General features: G+C 43.7%; 1 protein-coding gene across 1 annotated transcript; it reads left to right on the forward strand.

The window, feature by feature from the left end:
- The first annotated feature begins 390 nt into the window (after positions 1 to 390).
- On the forward strand, positions 391 to 17,327 carry LOC135919456 (uncharacterized). Its single transcript, XM_065453282.2, has 4 exons — positions 391 to 878; positions 10,309 to 10,352; positions 15,857 to 16,100; positions 16,165 to 17,327. Exons 1-4 carry the CDS (start codon positions 545 to 547, stop codon positions 16,212 to 16,214), a joined length of 672 nt encoding a protein of 223 aa, XP_065309354.2. The 5' UTR covers positions 391 to 544; the 3' UTR covers positions 16,215 to 17,327.
- Positions 17,328 to 18,733: the final 1,406 nt, after the last annotated feature.

The following is an 18,733-nucleotide window of genomic DNA, read 5'->3' on the forward strand; positions in this document are numbered from 1 at the left end:
GATCATAATGGGGAACCTCTCTCTAGTAACACTAAAAATAAAGTACTGAAAAGTTAGTCAGATTTAAGCTTTGCACGTTGCCAAGCAGCTCCCTTGGGGAATTTAAAAGCGTTGTTTCACTTTCGAAAGCTTAGTTCGCGCATGTATGCATTGTGAATGCTCCACCGCGTAACTTGCTTGTACCGCGGCAAAGCTAACTTTAAAAACTAAATTATACGATGTGTTCCAGATTCATGCCCTCTATGCTTGCAGCTCTCCTAGATGTTAGCACCAGAGTTATTTCTATAAATATTAATTTATGCAGCAAACTCTATGGCTGCAGGTCAAGGAAGTACATAAAATCTTAACCATATAAGCAAGCGTAGGCCGCATAGCATGGCATAGCTGCGTAGCCACCATCGCCATCGGCACGCTTTGTTTACGAGGCCAACAAGGTGTACGGGCCGTGAAGTCTCGGCTGCCTGACTCAGGAAACTACGGGAAACTGCCCATGTGAGGTAGAGAAAGACTGTCAAGCCCCACGGTATGGTTAATCAGGGTGCCGATGGCTCCGCCTGAAAAGTGTCTCAACGAGATCGCGGCGCGGAGACTGCGGAAGGCTGCTGCTGACCGTGAGCGTAGGGCAAGGATGTCTCCTGCTGAGCGTGAACGTCTCGCCGCAGCCAAGCGGGCACGTTATGCTGAGACGATGACGGCAGAGCACCGAGCTCGTCGCACCGCTGCTGCACGCGAGCGGTACTTGGCTCTTATTGCGTCGGATGAATACCGCGCCCGTCGCAACTTGGCGCAGCGTGAGCGGTACGCCGCGAGAGCCACCGTGCAAAACCGGCAGATTCGAGCAGCGGGTGGACGTGATCTCCGCAAGCGTCGTCCTAGGCGTATGTTTATACCAAGTACTCGTTTAGTTTGCATGTGGCTTGACGTGTGGGACCGTTTGTGATTATTTGGATGTGCTCGCCTTGAAGGAGTCGATTTTCCCCTTGATCGCCGAGACCTTTCGTGCGGAGTCACAATACCATACCGCGTGTGCGGTGGTTACCGTATTGGGCGCGTAGTTGATTTACATCCATCTCGACCAATATACTTACGCGCTAATGCGCCTGTAAGATGAACGTGTTCTTTTCACCCATTTCATGACGCTTGGAACGTTACTGCCTCGGTCATAAGTGCCGATTACGAGGAAGGGGGGCTGGGTGGGGGTGGGGGCCCGGGGCCCGAGCCGCCTCCGAAGTTTGCCAGAGTGCTGTTACATCATTGGAGGTTTCTGTTGAGTTGCGTCTACATTCTCACTTAAAATATTTGTTATGGCTAATGACACGGCTTTTAATTCATACTTTGGCTTTACTTCTACAGATACTGACATTAGGACAAGCGCGGCAGACGCACCAGCGGCGGCTGCCTAATCTATTTCTTCACGTCTACGTTAAAAAAGAAAAAAATCACTGTGAGCACCATGCACTGACACAGTACATTTGAATATATACAAAGTACAAAGTTTATTATATCTTTTAAAGAGAAGGAGGTGGCCAACTAACAATTATTTCTAATGGTATGGATGGCTTATGCCTAGAGAATGAATATGTTGCCGTATGGTCACCTCGCTTCAAGTAGCTCTGTGCACCTTTTTGAGCCTGAAAAAGAAACCTGCAGACTTCAGTGACCCCTTCGGTTGAGTCTTTAATCAATGGAGTGTGAAATGCTCGTGTATGATGTGGTCTCACTATTGCTTTTCTTTCCAGTAGGCAATGCTAACGACTCCTGAAAAAAGAAAAGAGCTCTTCTAATAATGTACACTTATTAAGGATGAAAACATTACCACTTGCATGCAGAGGTTATAAATATATAAAATATATATAATTCACTCGGTAACTGAAATGAAGCCAAGCTGGATTCACTCAAAGTCATAGTATCATCACACGCAATGGCACTTATATTAAACTCGCTGTTCAAAACAATGCTCCAGTTTTTCTGGAAAGGCGAAATAGTATTAGTGATAGCGAAGTATTGGACAATTACGTGAAGGAAGGTTGCACCACTGAGAGACGCCAGTCTTTTCGTGGTACGAGGGGACTGAGGCGGTTTCATCACTTTAAGCCCTTCTCACGCACTTCTATTATCGCTGAGGTTACATCCTATTCAACCACCGAGGTAATTCGAGTATCAAATTAAACTGTATGCTTACTGTGCAAGGCTACATATGGACGAACGCAAGAAAATATGGGCAGTTATATAAGTTATACCAAAGTAGGTTTGAAATGCTGTGTGAAATAAAGCCGGCATGCAAATCTTGTTTTTTATTTGTGAATTGTTAACATATGCAAACACGCCTGGTGAAAAAACGACTCAACATTAAGTGATGGACATTGAAGAAAGACAGTGTCTTCCTGGGCGCATTAATACACCATGTGGTTTGTTGTCTAGTATACACTACCTTTGGGATCAGCCCAGAATTTTAGACTGCAATCTCTCTAGGATTGGCCCATATTTTTCGTTGAGCGACACTGACGGTTCCGGTCTTAAGTGCGTGCTTTGTGAAGGGCAGAGGTGGATTTAATTTATCTTGCCATTTTTGTAACAATTATGCATTATTACTTCACCATACGTTGCTCTATACCAAGTTCATGTGTCTTTTTCTTTCCAAGCTTAATTTAGACACCTGTTATGTTGTCCTTTGTGCACTAGAAGGCCTCAAATCGCCTAATTTACAAGAAGAAAATGGCCAGAAACTCAGACCTCACAAACCCTATATCAATCGGAAGTCACCAAAGAAGACCTTGTTTTCTAAAAGAAAAAGAAGGAACACGCGAAACGAGCCGGGCTGAAACGTTGACCGTCGTGCCGTGCAGTTAAGGCAAAACAAAGAGATGCTCCATGCAACCTTGTGATTGTGCAGTTCAAAAATTCTTTTCTCACCTAAAACAAAATTAGGACCCTCTAAATAAGGAAGTAAAGTGTACTATACAATGCTGATTAAGCCATATATATATACTTGGACTGCTACATTGTCAAAATAAAGCCACAAATTAAGTCGGAATGTCATTTTTTTCATTTTTGTCATGATGTTGCAGAGTTTTAAAATAAGGGCCCCAAAGAAATAGTGTCGGAGCCACTGCGCATGCGTGAGATGCCAACTGCGTTTGGGTTTTGCGTCGGGCACACTATTTCACTGATTTAGCGGGACCCCCTAAAGCTGCCATAAAAGATTTGCGTAGCAAACATGGCGGCACTCATCGAAGCGACGGCTCTAACCTAGCACTTATAACTGGGCTCGATTCATGGCGACACGTGCAATGCACAAGCTAGGAGAAGTGACTGCGGTTATCGCTTTCTCTCAGCTAGCATGTGTTATGAACATTGATTTATTAGAAGCCGCTGATTCCGAATTCGATTGTCGATTTTATGGCTCCTAGGCTTAACACGGCTTAGCCTGGCTGATGGAGGCACGTGAAGTTGTATACTCTAAACTAAGTTCAACTAATTGCTTGCTGCTGATAGAATAACCTCTAAATTGTAATTAAACACGAAAGTCAAAATTACTCTTCTTATCATAAAATGGTATATTTTATTTAATTATTTCTAATAGCTTTTCTTTGATGCCATAGTGGTGCTATCAGTGCAAGACGCTATCTGCAAACGCAAAGCCCTATTCTAAAACTCTTTACTCCTGTGTGCCCAAATGTTAACACCTGCAAAGCTCTTTGGGGCCCTTAATCTAAAACTCTCTATTAACAGAAAGTTTAGGTTTCATTTCCCATAAGAGTATTTTTATCATCTATTGTACACACATACAAAGCCAATATTCTGAATATATTCCTTATAGAACAGTTACTTTTTGTAACAAAAAATATTAAGGCAGCAACTGTCAGCGTTTCCTTATGACTAAAAATATAAAAAGTATAAACAACATTAGTCATGAAAGAGTACTCATCTGCAGATTATAGAAAAAAAATTGCAGTAACAGGTCGAAGCAAGAATTTTGTAGAAAATTTTCTGCCTGATATAGTTTCACTTGTGTGCGCAACCTTCAAAGTGTCCTTACGGCATTAGAAAATATTTGTCAGAAAAAGATCACTAGAATAATTATTCCAACATTGAGGTAAAATAGTGGGATTTTTTCAGCAGAATCGGACACGGTCAAAAAACGCTGAGTACACTTGAAATGGAATGACCCGTATATATGTTAAACCTCGATATAACGAATTTCAGTATAACGAAATTTTTGATATAACGAGATATTTAACTTTGCATAACCTTTTGTCCATAGAACACCATGTATTTAGAACCTCAATATAACGAAGTGTGTGTGTATGCAATTTAAACGTAGCGAAATTTCGCTTCCGCCGCAAAGGAATGCCGTGACAATAAATGGAAACTTCCGCGGACGCAGGTAGTCGCAGGATTGACTTACAAGCGGCCGCTTGCAAACGGCACGTCACAAATCGCGCACGGCGATACAAGCACTCCGTGATACAAGTGCCACCGCAGAACTGGAGCCACATCACATTCTTTCATCAATTCGGTTATTCGCTGATGACTGCGTCTTGTATCGGCGCATATCCTCCCATAATGACCAACTAATACTCCAGGAAGAACTAAGCAAAATAGAAAATTGGTGCTCTATTTGGCTCATGTCCCTCAACGTTTCCAAGTGCAAGTACATGTGTGTAACTCGCAAGCGGGACATCATTAACGACCAGTACTTTCTTAATTCCACACCCTTGACTAAAGTTGACTCTTACCGTTATCTAGGCGTTACTATCACTAATCAGCTTATGTGGTCTGCACACATAACTCAACTTATAAACGACTGTTCTAAATCACTTGGCGTACTCAAAAGATCGATTTTTCTGTCTCCTGTTCCTGTACGCAAGCTCGCCTATGAAACATTCATTCGGACTAAACTCGAGTATGCCTCAGCGATTTGGAACCCTCACCAGTCCTATCTTACTAACTCGCTCGAAGCAATGCAGAATCGCGCAGCACGTTTTATCGCTTCAAACTATGACTGGTATACAAGTACAAGCGGCATTAAATCTTCCCTCAGCATCCCTAGTCTAACACTTCGTAGGAAGATTTCACAACTTTCCCTTTTCCACAAACTCTATTACAATTTCCCACATCTCAGGAACACCCTCTGGCTTCCGCCTAACCGCTTTTCTAAGCATCTCTTTAACAACCTGAGTGTACAACGTCTCCATGGTTCCTCTAATGCCTTCAACAACTCTTTCTTACCCAGTGCTATTGAATTGTGGAACGCGCTACCCAACAACATAGTAAATGAAAGTAATCCAGATATATTTAGACATCTCTTGTCCTGTTTTCTAAACCCTTAACCTACCAGTACTATGCTGTTACTCTAACGTCTAAGTTCTTTTTTTTTTTTCACTTTTCTGTTATAGTGCCGGTTGTGTTGCCATTTATACTTGCGGTTCGTACCTTGCCTTTTTTTTTATTTTCTTGCCCGCCGTCTACTAGCATGTATACTAAGTTTTGTTTACCGTTGTACAAATGAGTGAACCATTGTATAATAATGACCATAGTGTTTCTTGATGCTTTTGCCCCCCCCCCCCCCTTATGTAATACCCTGAAAAGGGTCCTTAAGGGTCAATAAATGATGATGATGATGAAAGTTCAAGTGCAATAAGATCCTATCGCGCCCTGTGCACTTGTGCTTTAGGTGCGAGTAAAAGTGTCCGAGGGTGAGACAAGAAAGGTGGTGACTTTACAAGTGCCGCCTTCCTGCGCGAGCAAAGGGAAACGGGGAGGGGAGCGAGCTCGCAGTAACCCGATCAAGTGAATGTGAGCAGCAGGGTGGGGGTGGGAGGTGCAAGTTGGCGCGCGTTGCAATTTCTGCGTGGCTGATCGCATACGCTGTCGTCCGCGCTGCTTTAGAGGTAATCTGCCGCGTGTGCAAAGAGTGGGCGTGCCGAGACGACGTGGGATCATGTAAGCTGTCTTTCCGCGCGTTTAGTATTGGAGGTTGCGTAACCTCGACTTTCGGTGGCCCGTTCGAGTGAGAGGCAGACGAAGCATTTGCTCACCGGTGCCGGCGCTTTTCGTATCAGCGTCGTCCCAGTGCAGGCGACGCTATCGGCCGCGGGGCCGATGTGCATGAGAAAGCATGGCTGGATTCACTTCATTCGTATCTCCAACGTGAAGGCATCGTCGACGTGGCATGAAACGGTATAGTTCGTCGCTGACGCCAAAATTCATCAAAATTGATAGTTTTCTCATTAAAATTTGCTTTTTTCGATTGCCCGAAAATTGAAATATTCTGCGGCCCCTTTCTATGTAAGAAAAATCGATCGGCGGCTGTACTTATTTGCATAAAAGGTCGAATTTCAATGCAACGAAATTTCGATATAACGAAGCAAATCGCTGATTTTGCTCCCCCTTTATATCGAGGTTTTACTCATGCATATATAATAGATGTGTGGGGTTCAAAAAGCAGGTCAGGCCGCACCCCCCCCCCCCCCTCCCCGCAAAAATGAAAACTTTCCACCTATGGTTTAGGTGCCCACTTACTCATTTCATTCTTTAGTTAGACTGAATGAAACAAAGCCGTGTAGCTCACTTAGTTAGTGACCTGTTTGCAGGCTGTCTTTCTTGTAGAAAACCCTCACCTAATGATGTTTTTTAGTGTCAAGGCCCACGAGTGATGTAGCCCCGACAAACAGTTCTGGAGAGAGCTTTCTGGATAACACAATGGGAAGAAAACCAGCTATGAATTTCGATCAGAATGTAAAGGAGGTAATCAGGGAGGAAACATTTCATCATTTTTTTAGGGGAAGTTCCCTGCTTTTTTTCAGGCTACTTTATAAATACCTAAAGATACACCACGGCAAAGGTTTGGAAACCATTGAGCTTATGTTGTCTTTGTATACGCGCAGATTTTCTGAAGGGACCAAGCTTAATTAGAATGCAACGCTGCACGCGCATGAACAGTTGGCATTTACCGAAATCACAGGAACATTTGTGATTGCTACACTGCATACAGTGCGGGAGAGATCGCAATATTGTGTAGACTACTTCCGCTCGAGACCAGAAGTACAAAGACAAAAAGTTCTTTTTTTTTTTGTGATCGCAAACATATTTTTTATTTATTTATTTAACTAGTATTTACTGAGAACCTTCTTGCGATCGCAAAGTCTGCCAATGTGTGCTGGGCCCACTTGCTACGTAGCTGCTGGTGACATTATGAAAGAGAGAGCACGAAATTTTTTTTACCATTTTTAATAGGAGATTGTAAATTAACTTTACGAAGGAAAGAGCATGCAATTTGTTTACTGTTTTTGATACGAGATTGTAAATTACCTGCTGCATGCATGCATTATTTCTGGCTCGCATGTTCAGAAAACCTCATCTACACATCGGCAGTGTTTTCTTACTATGTCCAAAAAGTGTTTCAGCCTTCAGGGTCCCTTTAACCTATTGACTACCAAAGCCAACAAATGGCCTGGCCCAACAACAGGGGCCATATTGCCAAAGTCGGCGATTTGCCGGGTTAGAGGGCGGAGGTATGGTTAGTTTAAAATTTATGTATGGATGGTGCGATGGGCAATATATGCTGTACTTGATCAAAAATGTTGTCAATAGATGGCACTAAGTGTCCACAACATCAGTGTTTCTTTTTAGTAATTTTAGCATTTATATATAGCAGAAATTGTGTAGCGCCCATAAGTGGCAATAATTGGTATGGAAGGCCCTGCAGCTTGCATTCTATGTGGTAGCCGAAGTGTGTAACCTGTCCTCTTAGAAAATTGCACTCACAACAGTTTCAGAAGTTGTTCCACCATTCGATTCTATGCAACGGTCTAACCCCTCCCCTGAACTTTTTTTTGCTGCATGTTGATTAAGTTCATGAGGTAGGCATAAATACATCTATTGCAAGGTCTTCTTTTCCAGTATTCCTACCCCACACATCTAAAAGCGGAACTACCTTCCCTCCGATATCGTAACCATCAGCTACAACGAATGCTTTCACGATGCTGTAGCTAACATTCGGTGATGAGGAATCTATGGTTCTAACTTATTTTTGCACTTAGCTGTTTTTTACTTTTTTTTCTACTTACTGACACAAGAAGTGCCCGCTCCCCTCTTTTGATGCCTTTTGGCCCTGAGAATAAGCGAAGTAAATGAATAAATAAAAGATAATGTCAACTGAGGGACATCCAAATGCATAAAGTTCAGAAATATCCAAAGTCATGCTGCATAGACAAATTGAGGAACGCAGCACGGATGGTATGCTTAAGCCGAATTAAGTATGAATTGCTGCATTTGCCGAGTTACTTTTACAGTGATACTAAGCAAGATCTTATTTGTCTACGAGTAAAATTTTCTTGTGCACACCAAAAAATGCTCACACTATTTGTTACGGTTTTGTGCATGTGGTGTTTGTGCTTACTGGCCAAAAACAAATGTTCAGCAGTCAGCAACTTTTAGCGTGAATAAGCAGCTTTATCTTTGCAGAAGGTCTGGTAGTGCACACAGCACATTAGCAGACGACAAGGCATATACATTCATGTAGTTCATGCGTGGTTCACACCAGTGCTGTTAATACATTGTTGCCCATGCCTTTTAATTCAGTGTTAAGGTACAGGCTGCACCATTGATTTAGCCTAAGTGTCCATTTGCCTAGCATGCACTGTAACATTTTAGGTGCAGCAACAGATTCTAGTTTGTGTTTTTCGTGCATGCTTAGAGGATTCTCATAGTACTGTGCAATGAGCAATGGTTGCTTAGCATGGATAATCAAACAGATCTGACTTACACAAAAAAACACATTATTCTTTGATGCCTGCAACTAATTTCTAAATGCCAGAGACAATTCCAGCTACGTACAGCAATAATAATAAGGATAATAATAGTAGTTTGAACATTGACTGATGTGTACTGCTGTGAATGTGTGACCACAACAAAAAGCATACATACTTCCAGGAGAATTTTTGCTGGATGACAAAACTGGTGTGAGTCAGTTCACGAAGTGCAGGGATGATCAGGCTGTGTTCAGTTTGGGTCTGTCTGTGGCTAAGCTGGGCCGAGGCTATGAAATCACTTCATATATATTTATGTGCACTTCTTTTGCACGTGGCAGCACATGAACAGGGCTCTCAAAAGAAAAACTAATTCTCATCCCTTCTCATGCAATGTGATCAGGAGAAAAGAAGGGATTGTAAGGCTGTGTCTTGATAAACCGGTGTTGAGGTTGCTTAGAGTGTGTGACGTGCATTTAGTCACCACCGGTGTCTTGAACTTTAAGCATATGTAGTTCATTGACTTGTCTGTGCAACAAAAATCATCAGGCTCGTATGACATGCTGACTTGCATGGCTGTTGAATCTTTGGTTGGAATGACAAGCCCCGAGCACAAGCCTGCAGGTTGTAGCTGTAGTATTGTGATCTACATAGGGCAGTGTTTCTCTCTTTAAGTCACTCTGTTGGCATTTGTGGATGAAAATTCTCTTTGGCAATTCTGTCCATTAGTGGCAAAAAAATAAAACCGTGGTAATTGAGCTACAGGTCAATTGATTCCTTTGCTTACTCAGTGTTACCCCAGTTCACTCCAGACTGCAGAGTACTTCATCGTGAGAATATAGTATGTTGAACATTATGTTTAAATGCCGTGTACTGTCAGCAGTAGGAAAGTAGTAGCTTTTTGATCCCCGCTATGCCTGAAGCCAATAATTACCTTGTACATACATGTAGTTTAGGCCAGTGATCGTAGTCATTTTGTGATTTTATTACACTTGTCTGCCTCCTTCTGAATCGAAAAGGTCTCAAACAAGTCACTTGTACAGTATAGTTAGCATTAAATGAGCCAATAATGATAGTGTTTGGAGGTTGCTGCAATGGACATCAATTAGACTGCTGGTGAATGCTCACATCGGTGAATGTTGAGCACACATGTTCATTACAGTGATTAACTAAATGATCTATGGCTGCTCAAGTCTGCACTGCTGGAAAGTGTTCTTGCAGCATCAGGCATGTACCTGACGAACTGATCATTGTAACATATTCCACAGGATAAGAGAATTTTATGCACCACTTTCATTTTGCTTGGAACAGAACTGTTTGAGTGGTTCTCACAGAGAAGTCTCTCTGTCAATGCCGTTCGCACCATAGTACATTCATGTCCTACTTTCTGGTGTAGAAACAGCAGATATATTGTATTTTCTCGTGCTCTTCTTCAGAGTGCAGTATGTTGACGTCACTAAGTCACAGCACCAGACAGGCTCAATAATATTTTGTGTTCTTTCAGTGAAACAAGTGGACATGTCCTAACTTCTCTGTGTTGATTCTCCCTTACCAGCATTGCTAGGCATAAGAGAAGACGCATATGAAGACTGTGAAAGGGTAAGGTTTGAGTTGTATCACGAACTTTTGTGTTTAGAGGGCCCCTCAATAGGTCTGGCCATTTTCAGCTGACAAGCACAGTGTATACAATGTGCGCTAGTGATTATGTCTGCTAAGAATTGCATCGCTACGCGCCATGGAAAGAGCTGAAATTTTAAAATAAATGCCGTTTGTCCCTTCGCGGGCGCCGCGCTCCAAGACGGGGAAATGACGTATATCAGCAAGGAAGGAAGGAAGGAAAAAGTGGAGAAGGAAATGCAGGGAGGTTAACCAGTTTAGCTCAACCGGTTTGCTGCCCTACACATGGGAGCGGGATGGTGGGGGGATGAAAGATGGGGAGGAGAGAGAGCACATAGCACAGCGCACACACCGTCAGTTACAGTCTGGTCACTCTTGCGTGGTACGTGACATCACTGTCACAGCCGCTTCTCCAAGCCCGTCTCTTTCAAAAACTGAAGTAGTCCCTTCGTCGCCTTCAGTTGCGATGTCTGAATGCGCCTATGTACATGTATATGCTGTGACGTTTCTCATAATGACCCTTGACACTTCGAGAATTATTTAAGGCAACATCTGTTATTTGTGTAATCTATTTCATTAATAGATCAATTAAAGTTTCGAGAAATAATAAAACACACAAAGCGAATGGCTGCATGTTTTTGTTTGACTTTGCACTGCAGCAAGAGAGATGTACTTCTGTTTCACTGCTTGTTCCCACACTGTGCAGTCGCGTGCGCTGAGAGCAAAACTGTGCGATTTTCTACCGTATTCCAGCACCTAATCATGCTCTGCAATGCGTTTGTGCCTGTCTCAGTGTTTGTGTAGCACTGACTTAGGGCGTAAGTCAGGTGCTCTCATGCACAGCGCGCAAGATCATGTGCTGCTCGAAATGAGACAAACGCAACTGCTTGTGCGACCATCCGCGGAAGTGCGCTGCACAGCAACAAAGCGAGATAGAAAAATAAAGAAGGCGGGGCTCGTGTCGTATGTCCCACATGATCCTCCTGCTCCAGTGTGGGAAAACGTAGGGAAGAAATTTCTCTTGCAAAGGCTAGACAGGGGAAGTGGAGAGAGTGTCCTTGTTGGCAGTGGCGCTCGCCTCCTGAAATCACTGAAATATGGCTATCTCGGCTATTAATGAACCAGCTTGAAAAACTGTTGCGGTAGCATGCTGCCAAGAGGGCATGTAACAACTTCCAGCCCATAACCAAAATTTGCTATGTGGCCTAGTGAGGGGCCGTTTAAGAAAGCCGTTACAGAAAATTTTTGTCTTGTTTTTATTTTTTAGCAACTAACTATTGACCAAGTTACACTATGAAGCCTCAATTCCTTGAGAGTGCAGCAATTGATGACGTTACCCATTATTGCGATTCGTTAAAAATGTGCACTAAATGGCATCGAAGAGGAGACTCATGTCAGCGAAACCTGATGTCATGGTACCAGACACCACTGACGCATACACATACACTGTGACCATGCTGCCAAAAGCCGAATCCATTCAGCACTCATTGGAACAAGAGGAGAGGGTTTACCTGCATTTTTTCTAAGGACTGGGTTAGCAGCATTTGGTGACAGAATCATTTTATGACCTTCAGTGAGTATGACTCACCATCCTGACTGTTGCACTCTTGAATTTGTGAATCATGTGACTGCCACCTTCGCTTTTGGTGATGTGAATTTCACTCATTTCATGTATCTATTTTCTGCCATCGAACTGTACTGAGGGGCCATGATGGAACCTAGGGGGACCAGGCTGGCAGTACTGAAATGACGAGGCTTCATCAAATTGTTGCTTTGCAGCTTTTTCCTAACTTCATCTTTGTCCCTTGGGGATTAAATAAAATTTGATTGATTGACAGTGCATGCAGATGAGCCAGCAAGACACGAGTCAACACGCAACTGTAGCTTCTTGACATGAAAGGCCCCTCATATGCAAAGTGCGAGGCTCAAGTTGTGCACAGAGGACAGGTCCTCACATCTGTCAGCACACAATGGCCTTGCCTGGCTGTCAGTACTGGCTGGCCTTTGTACAGGGTCGTCCACTCTTAGGGTGAACACGGCTCACCGTGGCCGCGCTCCGCGGGGCGCCAGTGCGTCCGGCATCGAAGCGAAGCGGCGCAGGCGCACACGGACCCGGGGGAGGTGCCTCGCGTCGTCTGCTACAGCGCTGGAGCGCGCCGCTCCGGCTTAGCTGCAAAGTAGACTTCGCTAGACCCAGGTGACTGAGCGACCGAGACGGCGTTGCGGGAAGGCGCACTTCACTAACTGGAGCATCTTCTAGCTGGTTCGGTCTACAGCTTGTGAACAGCCTGCTCAATCAATATACACTAACAGAAACAAACTTATCACCACATAAATCACTTAGCATGTTTTTAATAAGTGATGAGGGTAAAAATAGTCATTCCTTCGCGCTCTTTATTAGGCTGGGGCCATTTTATTTTACTCTCACAGCACTTTACTCACATTTACTCACATTTTACTCTCACAGCCGCAATTTCCTTCTTTCCTTCCCTCCTCTCTCTCCCTGTGATCTTTGTTTCCCCTTTCCCATTCCCCCGGTGTAGGGTAGCCAACCGCACGTTATTCTGGTTAACCTCCCTGCCTTCTACTTTTCTCTTCCCTCCTCCTCCTCACAGCACTTGGTGTAGTGCATACCGAGAAACCTATTAGGCGCGCTCTTCTTCGTTGGAGTCATCATGTGATGAGTCTAGCGCGCCATTTCGCGCATGTCTTGATGCTAGAACGAATTTGCTTAATTGACCTAAGAAAGCGACCGAAACCCGCAATAAATTCCACAGAAAGTTAGAGAGCGATTGGTCAAGCATGCATCATCATGTTTGCCATCGATTTTACCATCAAGGAGGGCAATAATATTACTTCGACAGCAACTAAGAAGTGACATCCGCTACTTCGTGACTTTCTTATTGACGCGTTAATGTCGCTGGTAGGGGTGCATGGAGCGCTTTACGCGATGTAGGAAAGGGCTCTGCCCGGCATAGCAACTGATTTGGCGGCAATTTTACTCCCCCTTTTCATCTTTCTACATCATAGAAAAAAACTTCATTTTTGTTGTCACAGATTGGTTAAAATCGCCGAAGCGGTGCCAGTCCTTTGACGGCTACCTGACGCGAGAAGTCGCATTCTTATTTAGAGGAATCGTCGGTCAGTTAATTGATTACGTTAATTACGTGGAGTGAAACATGTGGCGCCGTCGGTTCTTTTGGTTGTTTGTTTTTTTCTCCTTGTAGTCGATGCACGCCGCATGCCAATGCCCTTTCTGTCCGTTTTGAGTAGGTAATTGAAGGGGAAAATCTATAATCTACATGTCTGTTTTCTAGCTTAAATTACGTCTTGCCGGTTAATTAAGTCGTTACTCGCTTGTATTTCATTTCAGTACTTCCTCAGAATCGGTCATAGGCATATTCTCACTAGCATATATATAATTGTGTGGTATGCGTCCCGAAGCGGCACATGGCCACTGAACAGTGACCACTGAAGCTGAATACATGACCATTGTTGCGGCGGCTGCTGCAAACCTGACCTTTATCGCTCGGGAAATTAAGAACAGCCTCTGGCTGGGTGACGTCTCTGACACGACTATCAAGCGTCGCCTCTACGCCCCAGCCTAATAAAGAGTGCGAAAAAATGACTGTATTTTTACCCTCATCACTTATAAAAACATGCTGAGTGATTTATGTGGTGATAAGCTTGTTTCTGTTAATGTATATTTATTAAGCAGGCTGTTCACAAGCTCTAGACCGAACTAGCTGGAAAATGCTCCAGTAAGTGAAGTGCGCAGTCCCGCCACGCCGCCTCGGTCGCTCATTCACCTGGGTCTAGCGAAGCGTACTTTACAGCAAAGCCAGAGCGGCGCGCTCCAGCGCTGTAGCAGACGACGCGAAGCGCCTCCCCGAGGTCCGTGTGCGCCTGCGCCGCTTCACTTCGATGCGCCGCCGCGCCGGACGCACTGGCGCCCCGCGGAGCGCGGCCACGGTGAGCCGTGTTCACCCTAAGAGTGGACGAGCCTGTACATTGGGCCCTGTTGGCAAAGGGCTGCGCATAAAGAGGTAATGCAGTGTTACAAGCAAACATTCCACAAGTTAAAGAGCATCTCTTACTCTCTTGCATCTGAAATAACACATGAAACTTTTTTTCTCCAGCAGTCAGGAGCTGATGGAAACATAGATAAATGATTGCTTTCAAAGAGTAATTGACCTGCCGCAGCATCTAAGTAGCTCTGACATTCTTCCAAGGACGAGGTCGCGGGTTCACTTCTCGGCTGTGGCAGCCATGCTTCGAGGTGTGCAGGAATGCAAAAGCGCTCGTGTGCTTAGATTTAGCCGTACATTAAAGAACTCCAGATGGTCATATTTGATCCGGAGGCCTCCACTATGGCATTCCTCACAGTGCACTGCATAGTTTTGGGATGCGAAACCACACAACTTGAAATTTTTGCAAACATGGCGCGACATGAAATCAGTTGAAAACAAGTGCCCTGGACATACCTGTAGTTATGTTTTTTCTCAGCCTTACATTATGTATGGCTTGATTGAATGTTCAAGTTATAACTTGGCCAGTTGTTTTCATGGTATTATTTTAGTTACCGTTCCCTCCCCTCATCCCCCTTCTGCAGTAATGCCCTGCTGGGCAGTATGGGTTCATACGTAAGGAAAATATACCCTGACACATTACGCAGTCATGGGCAACTTGTTAGACAACATCGACTGGGAAGAAAATATGTGTTATGCTGTTGGACGCTTCTGTGCCTTTGCAGTAGAGGCAATGAAGGAAAAGGAGATTCTTGGGGCTCATTCTGCATAGTATTAGAGCACTGAACTGCAGTGAATGAGTTGGTAATGTGCAGGGAAAATTCGAACGGACCTTGAAGTCAAGGCACTCACCTGAACCAATCGCAAAGCATTTGGCATGGGATGTTTGTGTTGCACTGTGCATATTCAATGTTGCTCTGAGTGCAGGCTAGTCTTCTTCCTGATTTTTTTTATTGAAGGTGATGACAGCCAGTAAAGGCGGCTGCAGTTGAACCTCATTATAAGAAATGTGTGTTTAATATAGCAATGTTTTACTGTCATCTCATCACATTTTTCTAATTGGGAAGTACTCCACACAGCCTATTTGCACAGCCTATTTTTGTATATAAACTTAGATGCTGAGCATTAACCTGCTGTGAATTGTAGCAGTTCTGCGCTGTTGGTCACAAAGATTCAATGTTCACAACTTTAACAAAGGGCCACAGTTTGCAATATTTGTCTCATAAATTGCCTCATTGTCCTCTTGTCTGCAATGTGCCTTTCGAGTAGCATGGCTGCTTTGGCGTATCTTGGTGCCTGTAATATTTAAAATGTAGCATTTTAGAATTCCTGCAAAATATACATGTGAACCTGCACCACCACTACAAAGCGCGGTCTTGTTGTATGATTTTTTTCCATCCTCTCCTCGTTTGCACTTAACGAGTGAAGTAAATGTTGCACCTTTTTCTCTCATTCTAGATAAGGCCGGCAGCAGTGGCTGAAATGCAGTTTTCACAACAGCTGAGTGTACCCTGCACAAACACACTGGTCATGGCTACAGGTGACACTGTTGCCTACCGAAAAAGGGTTGTGTGCAGATGCAACAGCATTGCGGCCACAGAGCGTCGTGCCACAGTGTCTCGTGCCATAACCTGTTCAATCCGTCAATTTGTGCGTAGTGTGTCGGCATGGAAGAACACGTCAACATGGATGCTGCACAAGGGTAAGTATGGTTATTTTTGCCTCCGGAATCAACCAGCATAAGCACTTGCATTGTGCTCTTGCAGAAACACAGACCCGACCCATCATGGTAACAAGGAAAACACAGACGCTGTGACATCGGTGTCCTGTGTGGGCAAGGCAAACCAGTGCATTCAGGTGCACCAGTTGTGAAGTGCTGCTGTGCTGTTGCTCCTGATGCATTCATGTGCACAGTTGCCAACATTGTGTCCTTGTGATGTGGGTGCAGTGCTGCCACCAGCGGCCACCTGCAGGGTTCGCATAGGAAGATTACAATTGGCCAGCCGTGATCTAACAATTGGTCCATTTGTGCGTCTGGGTGCTCCACCTGCCAGTTGCCACTGGGCATCACTGTCATCTACAATAGGCAGCTCACACCTGCCAGCTCCCTGCACTTACATTGCTGCATCATGGACTGCATCATCATCATGGACTGCATCATGGACTGCATCATCATCAGTGGCTTCAACTAGGTGCATAGTGCCACAGCTCTAGACTTTATGTATTGGGATTATAACTGCCAAACATGGTGTCATCTTTGTAAGCCTACCATGTTGAGCTGTACCAAATTAATTCTTTCATGTTTGCAATAATGCATGGTTCTTTTTTATCTCTGTGATGCATGGATTGTTCATGTTCTTATGTCCAAAAAATACAAATAATATGTGATATTGCTGTGATGTGTGCTACTTGAAATGAATTTTGATATGTAAAAAATAACTCTGAGCTAGCTACTGTGGTGTATCGCCCTCTAAACAGAAACATAACATTGTTTATGAATTATCTTGAAGCATTTTTGTGCTCGCTCGAATAACTAATTTGTGCTGTTGACTTCCACATAAATGTTTTTGATGACACACCTATTGTATGTGACCTTACTATGCGGCTACTTTCATGAAACTTTGTTACTATAATCAAAACACGTGCTCGAGTAACTTCGTCCACTTCCTCTGCTCGAAATTTGCTAATTACAAACTGGGAAACTACAATTCGTGATGCTAGTACATTAGCAATTATGGACCATTGTCCAATTTGTGTGTTTAACAATGCTCCAGGGAAAACTGGAACATGTCAGTGCGACTCAGTTATTGTTCAGTGTATGTCCCATGATGTTTAGAGGTTTTCAAATCTAATATCTCTTGACAAGATTGGTCCTGCATATCATCATCGTCATCATCATCAGCCTGGCTAAGCCCACTGCAGGGCAAAGGCCTCTCCCATACTTCTCCAAATACCCCGATCATGTACAAATTCTGGCCATGTCGACCCTGCAAACTTCTTAATCTCGTCCGCCCATCTAACTTTCTGCCGCTCCCTGCTATGCTTCCTTTCCCTTGGAATCCAGTCCGTAACCCTTAATGACCATCGGTTATCTTCCCTCCTCATTACATGTCCTGCTCATGCCCATTTCTTTTTCTTGATTTCAACTAAGATGTCATTAACTCGCATTTGTTCTCTCACCCAATCTGCTCTTTTCTTATCCCTTAACGTTACACCCATCATTCTTCTTTCCGTAGCTCGTTGCGTTGTCCTCAATTTAAGTAGAACCTTTTTGTGAGCCTCCAGGTATCTGCCTCATATGTAAGTACTGGTAAGGCACAGCTTTTATACACTTTTCTCTTGAGGGATAATGGCAACCTGCTGTTGATGATCTGAGAATGCCTGCGAAACGCACCTCAGCCCATCCTTATTCTTCTGATTATTTCAATCTCATGATCTGGATCCGTGGTCACTACCTGCCCTAAGTAGATGTATTCCCTTACGACTTCCAGTGCCTTGCTACCTATCGTAAGCTGCTGTTCTCTTCCGAGACAGTTAAACATTACTTTAGTTTTCTGCAGATTAATTTTTAGACCCACCCTTCTGCTTTGCCTCTTCAGGTCAGTGAGCATTCATTGCAATTGGTCCCCTGAGTTACTGAGCAAAGCAATGTCATCACCGAATCTCAAGTTACTAAGGTATTCTCCATTAACTCTTATCCCCAATTCTTCCCAATCCAGGTCTCTGACTACCTCCTGTATAAACATGCCGTGAATAGCATTGGAGAGATCGTATCTCCCTGCCCGACACCTTTCTTTATTGGGATTTTGTTGCTTTCTTTATGGAGGCACTGAAAGTATGTTGCTTCATCCCACAGATGAAGCAGAAATTTATAGGACTTTCATGTCTCTAAAGAATAGAAAGAACTAGATATCAACAACCTCCAAATTAGGCCAATCAAAACAATACTCGAATACATAGTGCCCGTACTTGCATACATATATAATATGTCAGTAGAGTTAGGTGAATTCCCAGATGCAATGAAAATGTTCTATATAAAGGCAGTGACTAAAACGTGCCTAAAATTACTGACTGATATTGATCGTACCTATATTTGCTAAAGCCTTTGAAAAATCTTGCGTTATTGGCTCAACAAATTTTTCAGAGGATACAGCTTTTTGGATACAGCTTTTTCAGGATCATAGCACGGTTCTTGTAAGGGAAGATGAACAGAATCACCAATATTAGAATTGAAAGAACACATACTAATAAACATCCAAAAGAAGCTAATAACTCTAGCCCTATTCAGACTTCAGCAAGGCGTTTGATTCACTTGACCATAAAATTTTAGAACAT

Source organism: Dermacentor albipictus, chromosome 3, assembly GCF_038994185.2.
Source record: "Dermacentor albipictus isolate Rhodes 1998 colony chromosome 3, USDA_Dalb.pri_finalv2, whole genome shotgun sequence".
In the NCBI taxonomy this organism is placed as follows: domain Eukaryota; kingdom Metazoa; phylum Arthropoda; class Arachnida; order Ixodida; family Ixodidae; genus Dermacentor; species Dermacentor albipictus.